General features: G+C 43.0%; 1 protein-coding gene across 6 annotated transcripts in view; it reads left to right on the top strand.

Moving 5' to 3' along the window:
* Positions 1-12,819, top strand: part of CALD1 (caldesmon 1) — a 240,348-nt gene that overhangs the window by 198,609 nt on the left and 28,920 nt on the right. For 4 of the 6 annotated variants that reach the window (XM_039545565.1, XM_039545566.1, XM_039545569.1 and 1 more), the window contains 3 exons: positions 6,755-6,901; positions 8,659-9,862; positions 10,513-10,596. In XM_039545565.1, the coding sequence (XP_039401499.1) occupies positions 6,755-6,901; positions 8,659-9,862; positions 10,513-10,596 (1,435 nt within the window). The remainder of the gene's footprint in view (positions 1-6,754; positions 6,902-8,658; positions 9,863-10,512; positions 10,597-12,819) is intronic. The other 2 variants (XM_039545588.1, XM_039545591.1) reach the window with 1 other exon arrangement.

The raw sequence follows: 12,819 nt of genomic DNA, 5'->3' as shown, positions 1-12,819 counted from the left end.
TGTAATAAGGGACTGTTGGCAACCGTAACAATAACGCAAAGGGAACTCCCCAACCTGTATAATAACGGAGTCCATTCTCACTCCACCCATCCCCTCAGGAAGAGCCTGAGTAAATAGACAGGCCTTTCAATGAGCACTAAAAGCTAACTAACTCAGCTCTGATGGACCAAGTTTGTGAGCGAAGGCTGGTGTCAAGGGTCTTCTACTGAAGTCCCTCCTCTGGCACCAGCCTCGAGCCATACAGATCTACTGATCCACTGTCTTGGTGTTTAGATACTAATGTTCTTCATGCCTTAGAAATAAGCTATGCAGATAGCACACATACCAGTACAGTACTTGGATGTATAGACGATCTGATCTCATTTCCCCTGCTGGAACACACAGAGAGTAAGCAGTCTCCAAGATGTGCAGGACCCAAACTATAAAACGCTTCAAGATAACAAAATTATAGCTATTTGAAAATAGCTTACTGGACGTGTGCAATAGAAAATTTTATTAAGCCTACAGTCGTGCATGTTTGTGCAGCTGGTTCAATGTGGTTGGTAGAATGAGCATGCTATTTCCACCTGTGGCGGTATTTTCAAGGAGGAGAAAAAGGCTTAATAGTATATGGGGGACATGCTGTGGGGAGGGAAGCTGGACCATTTACAAAAATCCAGAAACCTTGGGGGTGTGAGATTTGTTTTGAAATTGTTTGTACCCCTCTGACTTCCTGCAGCCAGAATCTCTGCTCAGACCCACAGGTATCGCTTTCATTCTCAGTTTCCCCTCTCTAGTGGAGTGGTGAGACCAGCTTAAGTTAGTCACTTCCCTGTCACATCTGGATTCCTTGGCAATCTCCACAGTTAAGATACCTATTTTCCAGCTTTTGCCAACCACTTGATGATGTTCACGACAAGTTGGGTTAGGCGATTGCTGATATTTATTAATATAGTTTAAATTATAACCCTGTAGTGGGGGAGGGATAGCTCAGTGGTTTGAGCATTGGCCTGCTAAACTCAGCGTTGTGAGTCCAATCCTTGAGGGGGCCATTTAGGGATTGGTCCTGCTTTGAGCAGGGGGTTGGACTAGATGATCTCTTGAGATCCCTTCCAACCCTGATATTCTATGATTCTAAGGATTTAGAACCATCAGCTTCAGCTTATAACTAATCAATGGAACTACACGTTTTCATCACAACCTTCTTCTGCCTCCCCTTCCATTCCCTGATGAATTCCCCACATTACCTCCTATTCTTTAATTGTACCTTGTATTAAATAAGACCATAAGTTCTTCCTATGTGTTTGTACATTGCCTGCTACAGTGGGCCTCCCATTTTGATTGGGACATTCCAGTGCTACCATAATATAGATATATTATTATTATTACTTGTATTTAACATGAGAGCTAGGCAACATTTTTTAAAGAAACTCTAAACCAGAAAGCCTGGGATGAGTTTTGAGGTTTGAGCTGATTTGTGGTTCCAAGTGGAAACCAACTGAAGCTTGATGGTACTGAATGGTTATGGCACAAAAGCGTTCTAACCTTGGCTGAGATTCCCATTCAGTATTTTAGCTTTATTCAAATCCCAAACTCAAAATAAAACACAGAGGGTGCAAAATCTTTATGAACCAAAACCTGAGAAAGTTTGTGTGAGCCTGTATAACCAAAACCACGAGTTTCACACACAGCTCTAGTCACAAATCTGTCACAGAAAGGCCTATGGTGACATCTTGGCTCTTTTGAAGTCAATGGGAGTTTTGCCCTTGACTTCAATGGGGCCAGGATTTCACCCCTGGAGGTTTAAAAATTATTCCACCTGTTCTGCAGGGACAAATGTCTGTTTTTGCAGGAACTCAGTGTTAATTAATAAAATCCATATTGCAGAGTAGGAAATGTCCTGTGGGGCAAATGGAATTTTTGGTTTCCAGTATTTCACATGCACTGTAATAAGGTATTATAATAGTAATAAGGTCTTATTACTAATGATTAACAAGAGAGCTGTGTTAACACACTTCAGGACTTTGACACAGCTGAATGATCACAGATTACAATTTATTTTCCATGTCATAAGCATAGAGAGTGTAATCAAAGAAGCAGCCAACTCTCTGCTCTTTTCCTATCATCACTTGGATAAAGAGCGCGTCATCTTTGGGAGAGAGGCAGGAGGCAGTTTCCAGCCATCTTCCTTTCATCTGAATGTTTAATAAGATGTATCATGTGTCAGAAAGTGTGGAGGACCTGATGAGGGCAAGCTGTTTCTCACTGCTTAATATAGCAGAGTAGCTAACGGAATACAGAGACTTACCTGGAAAGAAACACGTATGCAGAACGTGACAAATGGATGTAAGGTTGGTTAAGTGCGGTTTGCGTGGATTCAGCATATCAAAACAGCTCCCCAAGGGTGGATTAAAGAGAAGTAACAAAGGTCATTATGGTTATCAAATAGCTCTCTCTCAGATATGTAGAACCGAGGTCTGGGCTTCTTTATTTTGTTATTTACTATTTGCATTAAAAGTGTGCTAGATGATGGATAGCATAAATGCAAAGACAGGGTTTTCACCCTAAAGAGCTTCTAGTCTAATTTTAGATGTGATGCAACTAGTGAGAGGAAAAAACGGGGGAGAAAGAGTGATGAAGGACACAGGTTACTGCTGTCACATCACATCAGTGAGCACGTAGTTACTCATGTGTAGTGGGTGCATGTAATGGTGGTTCCGCTGGAGATGTTTATTTACTTTTAATAATAAACTAAGGATATGTCTACACTGCAGCGTAAGCCCAGGCTTGAGGCCAAGCTCAAGCTAAGCTCCCTTGCACCTACACTGCAATTGTGCTAACCCAGGGCTCACACCTAGGGTCCCATGACTCTGCAGGGCTGGAGGGGCTAAGCTTGAGATAAGCCGGGACCCAGGGTCCAAGCCCTATTGCTTTGCAGTCAAGGCTCACTTGACTCGGAATCAGCCAGAAGTATCCCACAATTCCATGGGACGACTTCTTTAGTCCTCTCTATCCCAACTATGTGCAATCCACTCTATTGAAAACAGAAGCCACAAACACACACCCCTTTGCCAACTGCAGCAGCTCACGTCAGCGTTATCCGTTTCTCTTCTGATCACCGATCTGCAAGCACACTATCAGAGAGTCTCCTGAGTTTGCAATGGAGAACGAACCAATCAAACCTTTTGTAAAGCGAGCTGCTTCCTGGTAATGTGGAAGGTGGGCAGTAAAGTTGTCCCACAGTGCACCACAATCCTAGGGCTAAAACGGCCACATTTCAGGGAGGGGGCACTAGGGACTCTGGGATATGGTTACTTTGCCTTGGGTCTGTGCCTTGTAGTGTGGACGCCAGAGCCCTAGGTTCAAGCATAGGTTAGAAAAGTCTTAGCATAGAGTTAAAATACAGTGTAGACACACAAACCCAGGGTTTCCTAACATGAGTCAGCTGACAGAAGTCCCACTAACCCTGGGCTTACATTGCAGTATAGACATACCCTTAGTTGCTTCTTCAGGTATCAGGGAGGAAGAAAGATTTTAGGAGGGATTTGACTGAGGCAAGGTTGGTAGTATTTGTGAATTGAATACGGGGGCATTGGAACAATTTGTATAGTGGGGCTGCTGAGAGCCATTGAGCCAAACTGTAAACCCTGTATATGATGGAAACCACTTCAAGCTTGGGGGTGCAACAGCACCACTACTTCCAGCACCTATGGCTGAATGTGGACAGCATTTCATGAATACAGGACAGTGTGGAAAAAGACGTGAGAGGCAGGAGTGGGAGAAGGAGCTTTGTAGTCAGAGGAATAGATTGTCAAGCGCACAAATGGCACTTAGATGCCTTACTCCCATTGATTTTCCTATTGCCTAATTCTCTTTGAAGGTCAATGGGAGTTGAGCATCCACATTGAAAATCTATCCCATAAAGGATTCCGGAGCAATTTTCTTAACACCAAGGTTGCTAATTATATTGTGCCTAGCTATTCCCTCCTGCATTTTCAACTGGAGGAATTTTTCCTCCTATTTTAACTGTTGCGCAGTGTGACTGGTTTGTAAAGGCTGCCATGTTTTATTCCAGAAATAGTTGCATTTCTGAGATGAGTGAAGCAGCCCATAGAGAGACAGCCTAGAAAGTAATTTGGGACATTTCTGGATAAAATATGCTACAGAAAACTAAGATACTATTAGCAGCAATTATTGCTATTGCATCTACTAATCAAACATTGAGGAAAAGTATTGAATTCACACACATACCAACATAAAAGTTAATATTTGCGTGTAGTGTCTGATAGCTGATAGTTGCATTGTTTTCGTGCACGTACCTATATACTGTAGGCAAGCTATTTGGTATAAAATATACAATAGGTGCACTTAGAAGTTACTACCACTTTGAGGGATATTACTAGGTTTTGGGGGTTTTTTTACTCATTATTTGTATTATAGGGGCCCAAGAACAGGAAACATAAGTTTTGCCCTCATCTGACATATGTAGCAGGTTAAGGATATTTTGGTTTCCTTTTTAACTTTTGGGCAGATGGTGAGTTTCAAAAAAGGCACACGGGGGTTTCTTCACTTTGCTGTGTGTGAGCCTTCTGTTTGTGCATAGCGGGAGGAGTAAACAACTTCATCATCTTTTAGGTCATGGTTTAGACATCACACTAACCATGTGTGGTGGAAACTGACTCACCCATCCTCATTGCCCAGAGGCTAAACACAGAGCTCCTTTGTCAAAGGGCTGGTCTACACTGGGGGGGAGGATCGATCTAAGATACGCAACTTCAGCTATGTGAATAGCGTAGCTGAAGTCGAAATATCTTAGATCGATTTACCTCTCATCCTCATGGCACGGGCTCAACGTCCGTGGCTCCCCCTGTCGACTCCGCTACCTCCGTTGGTGCTGGTGGAGTTCCGGAGTCTACGGGAGCGCTTTCGGGGATCGATATATCGCATCTAGATGAGACGCGATATATCGATGCCTGAGAAATCGATCGCTACCCGCCGATACAGCAGGTAGTCTAGACGTACCCAAAGTATTGTCAGAGCACAATAGATGGCTCTCACAGCTGGAGTTCTGACAGGACTAAAAAGAAGTAAGGCTCCATGCAGCCAGAGTCTTTCATTGTTAAGTGGTCCTTCTGCAATCAGTTTATTTAGTGCATTTGTATCTCAGGGAGAGTCTGCCTCCAGGAACATAGTTAAGACCCCATTAGTTTGTTATTGCTTTCACTTGCTTTCCATTTTAGAACTAAATTAATAGTTGGTATCCCTTTAAATTAATGGCAAATGACAATGGCTTTTTTTTCTGTCTTCCCTGCCCCTTCTCTTCTGCTTTGAACTCTCTTCCCAACCTTGCCATGATTTGTGGCCACTCTGCTGACACCCTTCACTTTCTGTGATGAGGACTTTTAATGAAAAGGAGAAGTTAAAAGTTCTTGTGGGGAGAAGGGCATGAATCATTGAATCATAGAAATGTAGGGCTGGAAGGGACCTGAAGAGGTCATCTAGTCAGGCCCCTGTGCTGAGGTAGGACCAAATATACCTAGGCCATCCCTGACAGGTATTTTGTCTAACCTGTTCTTAAAATCCTCCAGTGACAGGGATTCCACAGCCTCCTTTGGGAGCCTATTCTAGTGCTTAACCCCCTTATAGTTAGAAAGGGTTTCCTAATAGCTATCTTAAATCTCCCTTGCTGTAAACGTAGCAATTTATTTCTTGTCCTACCCTCAGTGGACATGGAGAACAATTGATCATCATCCTCTTTATAACAGCCCTTCACATATTTTAAGACTTATCATTACTCTCCTTAGCCTTCTATTCGCTAGACTAAACAAGCAAAGTGTTTCACATAGGAAAAAAAAATCAAATCTACAACTACGAAATGGGAAATAACTGGCAAGGTGGCTGTACTGCTGAAAAGGATCTGGGGGTTAGAGTAGATGACAAATTGAATGTGAGTCAACAATGTGATGCAGTTGCAAAAAAGGCTAATATCATGCTGGTGTGTAACAACAGGAGTGTTGTATGGGGGACCCAGGAAGTCACTGTGTCACTCTGCTTGGCACTGATGAGGCCTTAACTGCAGTATTTTGTCCAGTTCTGGGTGCCACACTTTAGGAAGGATGTGGACAAATTACAGAGCATCCAGAGGAGAACGACAAGCCTTTGGTGAGGCATAGTGTTGGTGAGAGGGACATGGGGAGAAGCTTGCACTGCTGCTATGCTTTCACAAAGAGTAAGACTGGTAGGAAGCTAACATATGCCAAACCAGATTAGGCCACTGGTTTAATCAAGGAAGGTATTCTGCTTCCAGCAGTGCCTAATACATAATGTTTCTGAAGAAGGCATCCCTTCCTCCACCCACTCATTTTCACAGCCTGTTGTGCAGAGATAGACGTAGGAGAAAAGATCCTTCCAGATCCTTGCAGGCAGTCAAATTACTTCACTTACTTTAGCATTCTAAATGAGAGGCTCATATCTTGCTTCCCTTTCAGTCAAGATGAATTCCATTGTAGTAATCTTCTAGGGGAGATGGTCACGCTGGGCTTTCAGCCTTGTGTCTACACCATGGTGGTCTGATCTGGAGCTGTAATGTCAAAGAGAGCACTAAATGAAAAAGCAAAGTAAAAATTTGGCATAAACTTCTGTATTTGACAATGTCCCTTTAAATCACATACCCAGCACCACTGAAGGCGTATTTTGGATTGCACAAATCATTCATAAAACATATGAATATATATGGTCTTATCTTTATTAACCCCTTTTAAATGATGCCTTGCAGACTAGCCTATCAAAGAAATGATGATGATGAGGAAGAAGCCGCCAGAGAACGCCGTCGACGGGCTCGACAGGAGAGGCTGCGGCAAAAGGAAGATGATGATCTAACAGGACAAGTGACAGAGAAATCAGAAGTTAATGCCCAGAACAGGTAAGCTTCTACTCCGTTGGTTGTGTATAGATGAATTGGCAGAGTTTTCAGTCCAGGGAACGGATATATTTAGAGCATATACTTCAAGTTTTAGAAATTAAGATCTAGATTCTGCCAATCTTACTTTGAATAAGACCTTACTCTGTGGGAAGTCCCACTGGTATCAAAGGAACTGCTTGGAGGTGAAGGTACTACTCATGGTGAGTAAAGGTGGAAGAATTGGGCCTTAAGTATTTCTATCATTAGAATATATCTTTGTAAATAAATAAAATCCCAGCAAACCTACAATTATAATAAGATATTTGTTCATAACCTTTTCAGGGATCAGTAATATTTATTATTGCATCAAGCTCATAGGTCAAATCCAGACCTCAAGCTGAAATTCACCTCCACTAGCTCCCATGCCTGGTAGATAGAACCCTCCTTGCTGAGCAGGGGAAAGTTGGGAAAAAAGAGTTGTTCTTGTTCATGGATGCTCACCGTTTTCCTGTGCAAAGCAAAAACATCTGGAAAGGGAAAAAATGAATATAGAAGAAGAACAATACCACAGAGGTTTGAAGAAGCCTAGATCTCTCGGGGGACTGGCAATGGAATCCAGTACTGGTACTGATGGCTAGTCAATGGCATGTATGAAATTAGGTTGGTGGACTCAATCCACTTCCTGGTGGACCAGTGTATATATCACAATTGCATTTTTCACTAATTGCTCCCTCACTTGCAGGCAGCCTCAGCACAGGCCATTTGTACAGAACTGAGGCATAGGTGGGCATGCCTAGCTGTCATAGCTGGGCTTGTGACCACCAGCCAAGGATGGCCATGAGGTGGAGTGGGTGAGCAGGGATCAGAGTAATCGCTAGAGCTGGGATTAGTAAGCAAGAGTCAGAGTCAGGCTGGGGTCGGAGACCAGAGGTAGTACCAGGATGGAATCAGGAGGCAGAGTTAAGGTCAGGCTCAGGCTGGGGTCAGAGACTGGAGATCAGGAAGCAAGGTGCTCTCCTAAGTCACAGCTGACTAAAAGTCCATGCTGTTGCCTAGATAATTTCCTGGGGCACCCTCCAGGGTTAAATAGTGTGCTTGGCCAATCAGAGTGCTACAATGTGATGTCACTCTAGACAGTGCTCCTTGGATAGGGTGCTGTATACTTCCTAGTGAGAATGTGGCAATGTCAGCTGCCCCAGGCTCTGGTGACTTGGGTTCTAGTCCCATGGATCCATATACCATCACTGGAAAGAAACAGCCACCTTCCCATTAGTAGAGATGTTCTCATTGAAATACCTGTGTGTTTTGCTTGAGTAAGGACCTCAGACTTTGGTCCTATATTAAGAGCTTTTAATTAATGAGACTTCATGTTAAGGGAAAGAGCTAGCAGCTTTATTGAACACATCAAGCCAAGATGAAGGTTTCCACAGAACAAAACCCAAATATTCCTGTTTCTGTTCAGTTGTTCCAAGGCTCCAGGGACCAATCTAATGCCTACTGAAGTCAATGGAGGTCTCCCATTGATTTCAATAGGTGTGGGATCAAGTCCCTACTCAGGAGCATGGAGGAAAAGCTTTCTCAGTCATCATTATTATGAAACACCAAATTCGTAAAAGGCGGAAATTCCATAATTATCCCTGGCATTGTTTTGATAAATCTTTAAAGTATCTAACTTATCCCATTCTAGAGCCATGTTAATGTATTGTATTTCTGGAAAATAAATAAGCAAATGCTTTGTTATGGTGCTTGATTAATGCAAAGTTGTCACTTCTGTACAGTGTGGCAGAAGAGGAGACCAAACGTTCTACAACAACACTAACAAACACTCAAGGGGAAGGGGAAGATGATGCTGCAATCTTGGAGAGATTGGCAAGAAGGGAGGAAAGACGCCAAAAGCGTCTCCAGGAAGCCCTGGACCGTCAAAAGGAGTTTGACCCAACAGTCACAGACGAGGGCTTGTCACTACCAAGCGGGAGAGAGATAAACAATGTGGAAGAAAATGAGACCATGGGGAAAGAGGAAAAGATTGAAACCCGCCGAGGACGTTACGAGATTGACGAAGCCGAAACTGTCACTACATCGTACCAGAGGAACAACTGGAGGCAAGATGAAGAAGAAGAAGAAGAAAAGAAAGAAGAAAAAGATAAGGAGGCGGTGCAGGAGGAAAAGCCAGAGCAGAGAACCATAGAGGAAAATCAGGTAGAAGTAACAATAGAAAAGAAAACAATAGACAAAGAAGAGGGGCCGGTGGTATTAGAAGTAAAAACCTTAGATGTCAATGTAGAGGAACACAAAGCAGAGAATGATATGAGTATCCTACTGGTAGGGGAGCCCAGGGCAGGAGTGGGGGCCATAAATCTAACTGTAGTTCTAGATCATGAGACGCTTAGGAATGAAGAAGAGGAAAAGGCTGAGGAAGAAAAGAAGAGAACAGAGGAAAGGGAAAGGCTTGAGGCAGAAGAGAGGGAGAGGGTTAAGGCAGAGGAACAAAAAAAAGCTGAAGAAGAAAGAGCGAGAATTGAAGCAGAAGAGAAAAGAGCAGCCCAGGAAAAAGAAAGGATTGAGGCAGAGGAGAGGGAAAGGATTCAGGCAGAGGAGGAGAAGAAGAAAGCAGAAGAAAGGGAGAGGGCAAAGGCAGAGGAGGAGAAGAAGAGAGCAGCTGAAGAAAGGGAGAGGGCTAAGGCAGAGGAGGAGGAGAAGAAGAGAGCAGCTGAAGAAAGGGAGAGGGCTAAGGCAGAGGAGAAGAAGAGAGCAGCTGAAGAAAGGGAGAGGGCTAAGGCAGAGGAGAAGAAGAGAGCAGCTGAAGAAAAGGCTAAGCTAGAAGAGGCAAAATTAAAGGCAAAACAAAAGGTAGAAGAGAAAAAAATTGAAGACAAAAAAGTAGAAGATAAACAAGTAAAAGAGAAGAAAATAGAAGAAAAACAGGTAAAAGAGAAGAAGGTGCAAGAGGAAAAACCTCAAACAGTCTCCCTAAGAAAACAGGTACAGTAAACATTTTGCACCAAACGGATGATGCCTGTGATTTGTGAGAAATGTAATGCAAGAAAAAAAAAATTGGACTGGAATTTACTCACAATTCTGTTCCTGTGTTTAAACTACTAACTCTGTTCCATCAATATTTGATTTCCTTTTTACTAAAGCTTCTTGCTTCTACTTATCAATAATGCAATGCATGTCACACTTACGCTTCCCCACCCTGGCTCTGAGATCCTGCAAAGGAAAACCTTGCATGTCAAGATCTCTGCCCAATTTACCGCTGCCTTTTCCTGTTGCTTTAAGCCATAAAGCAATAACGTCCGAGGGATGGAAAAGCACAATTCGACACAGGAGATATGTGGGCACCTGGGAAACACTGTGTGAAGAACGCTGACTAGAAATGTATGTTGTTTGAAGCAAGCACAGCTGGGGGCGCTCTCTGCTGGGATATGTGAACAGTGGCACGCGAGGGAGAAGTAAGCGCAAAAGTCCAGAGGGGGTATGGGAGCACAGTCCCTTGCGAGGGGAAGAGCAAGCACAGCTGCACACGGAGATGTGGGCACGGCAGCACAAGACGGGTATGTGAGCACAGCTTTGGCAAATGGGAGTGGACAGGGCTTGTCGTAGAATGACATTTTCATCTTAAAAATAAAAAGGGGGAAGAAAAAGAGGTTAAAGTGGAAGCTAAAAAAGAAAAGTTACCAGACGAGAAACTTCAACCCACCTTCAAAAAACAGCAGGTAATTATGATCTACAAAAATTGATGCTATAAGGAAATGTTCAGGAATTTAAACAAATTCAGCATGAGCCCTTAGTGTAAAGGCCCGAATCAGCAAAACACTTAAGCACATGCTTCACATTAAGCAGGTGGATAGTCTCATTGATGTCAGTATGGATGAGACTATTCAGATGCTCAATGTTAAGCATATGGTTAAGTATTTTGCTAACTGGGTTCTTAGGACCAAATCCTGTTTACCTTACTTAACACGAGTACCCCAGTGACTTCAATGGGACTCACTCAAGTAAGTGATGCAAGCAAGATTTGGGCCCTGGAGATGAATTTCTCAGGATTGTACCAACTAATCATCCTTCCCTGGTTTCCTCTACTTTACTACAAACTTTACTCTTGTGACTGAGACCTACTTTCATAATAATCATGGATGCTTCCAGGTCCCTTTGGCCACTTAACTGATCTAACTAATGATTTTTCTTCCCCCAAATAATCCAGTGCCTAATTATATAAACCTTGCAGACCCAAGATTCTTTTTTTGTTTTAAAGAGAAATTCTACAAAATTTACTGCATTGCATTTCTACTGTAAACACAGGAGCTGGTGCCATGGTGTTTTACTGTATGGTAAGTAAATAAGGTTGGGAACCATTTACTCCTCAGATTTGTAATTGGCAAACAGGGAGAGGTGCTTAGTATTTGTGCAGTGGACCCACTTTTGGCACAATTCTGCAAGGTGCTGAGCGCCTCAACTTCCAGGGCCTTGCAGGATTGTGCCCCTCTGGGCTCAAGCACATCCATGTGGTATAAAGTAAGCCATAGCCCTGCTGGATAGATATTTAGTGAAGGTGGAATGACCTGTCTGTATATCTGCTTGGAGAACCTGAAGGCCAGATCTGCTGCTGCTGTAAATCAGTGCAGCTCCATTGAAGTTGCCCATTTGCTCCTGCTGAGGATTTGGCTAGTAGAACTCGGCATATTACAGGTGATTATCCCACCCTGAGGATCAGGCTTGGTAGCAAATGGTGCTACAGACTTTTCTGGAGTGCAGTGCCCAGTTTCAGATACCTCAATTGAAGATGGACATAGGTGAGATTGAAAAGATCCAGAGAGGGCAATGAAGAGGGTAGAAAAATGTTTGTAATTCATATAAGGAGAGATTGGTAAAACTAGGATAATTTAGCCTGCAAAGGAGAATAGTTAAAGGACTCTTTGTGTTGATACTTACGACAGTGAAGATTATATTAAAAACTGAACAGTCACTCTGATTGCCTCATAAAACCGAGCAAAGAGTTACTCAATGAAATGAGGGCAAGATTGGGAGTGACCAAAAGATGTTACAAACTGATGACAGTTCATTAGAGTGCGTGAACAGAAGTGATTGTCTCTGACTAGTTCCTAGAAGTTAGGAGTCCACATCTTCAAAGCCACTACTGTTGCTACTAGCAATAATAGGCTTGGCTGCTGGCAGTCACAGCGTCAAGGCCAAAGAATGCATGTAAAGCAAATAGAAGGAAAATATTCCTTCGCAACAAGGAGTCAACCTGTGGAATTTACCACCACACAAAAACAGATCATACTGGAGATTCTTTTAAAAAGGGGCTGGATAAATATATGACCAATCATGTCAATTTCACTTGGCCCCACTAGATTTTCGTCTTGCACAGTGCTGAGTGCCTTCAATTCCCATTGAAGTTAATGGGAACTGAAGATGCTCTGCATCTCACAGGACCCCCAGCCCCATGAGTATAGGCTGCAAGAGCGAACCCTTAAAGATAATGGCCAACATTCTCAGAAGGGATTAGAGATTTTGCATTCCTCAGTTTTTGGGTGCTCAACTTGAAACATCTTTAAAACACCTCATTTTTGGAATGTGCTAAGCACCCACCTCCCAAAAGGTATCTCAAGTTGAACACCAAACCAAAATCATTAGTCCCTTTTGAAAATCTTGGCCATATCTTTTTGGTTTAGGACAAGAATGGTATTCTCACTACTGCAAAAAGGTCAAGATGAGCAGCCTTTCAGTACACGCCTGCCATGACAGTGATACACAAAATTCAACAAAGCCTGTGTTTTGACAAGTTATGTAGTTATTAATAGAGTTGAGAGACTGTAAACATGACTAGATCTGGGAGCATTCTTCTCCTCACTCTGTTACCTCAGATTTATGCCTATGTACCTGTGTTACACCAGTGCATATCTACTGTAAGAGAGATCAGAATCTGGCCCTCACAG

Source organism: Mauremys reevesii, linkage group 1 (genome assembly GCF_016161935.1).
Source record: "Mauremys reevesii isolate NIE-2019 linkage group 1, ASM1616193v1, whole genome shotgun sequence".
In the NCBI taxonomy this organism is placed as follows: Eukaryota; Metazoa; Chordata; order Testudines; family Geoemydidae; genus Mauremys; species Mauremys reevesii.
Note: the sequence above shows the minus strand (reverse complement) of the source record. Positions and strands in the feature narration are given on the sequence as shown.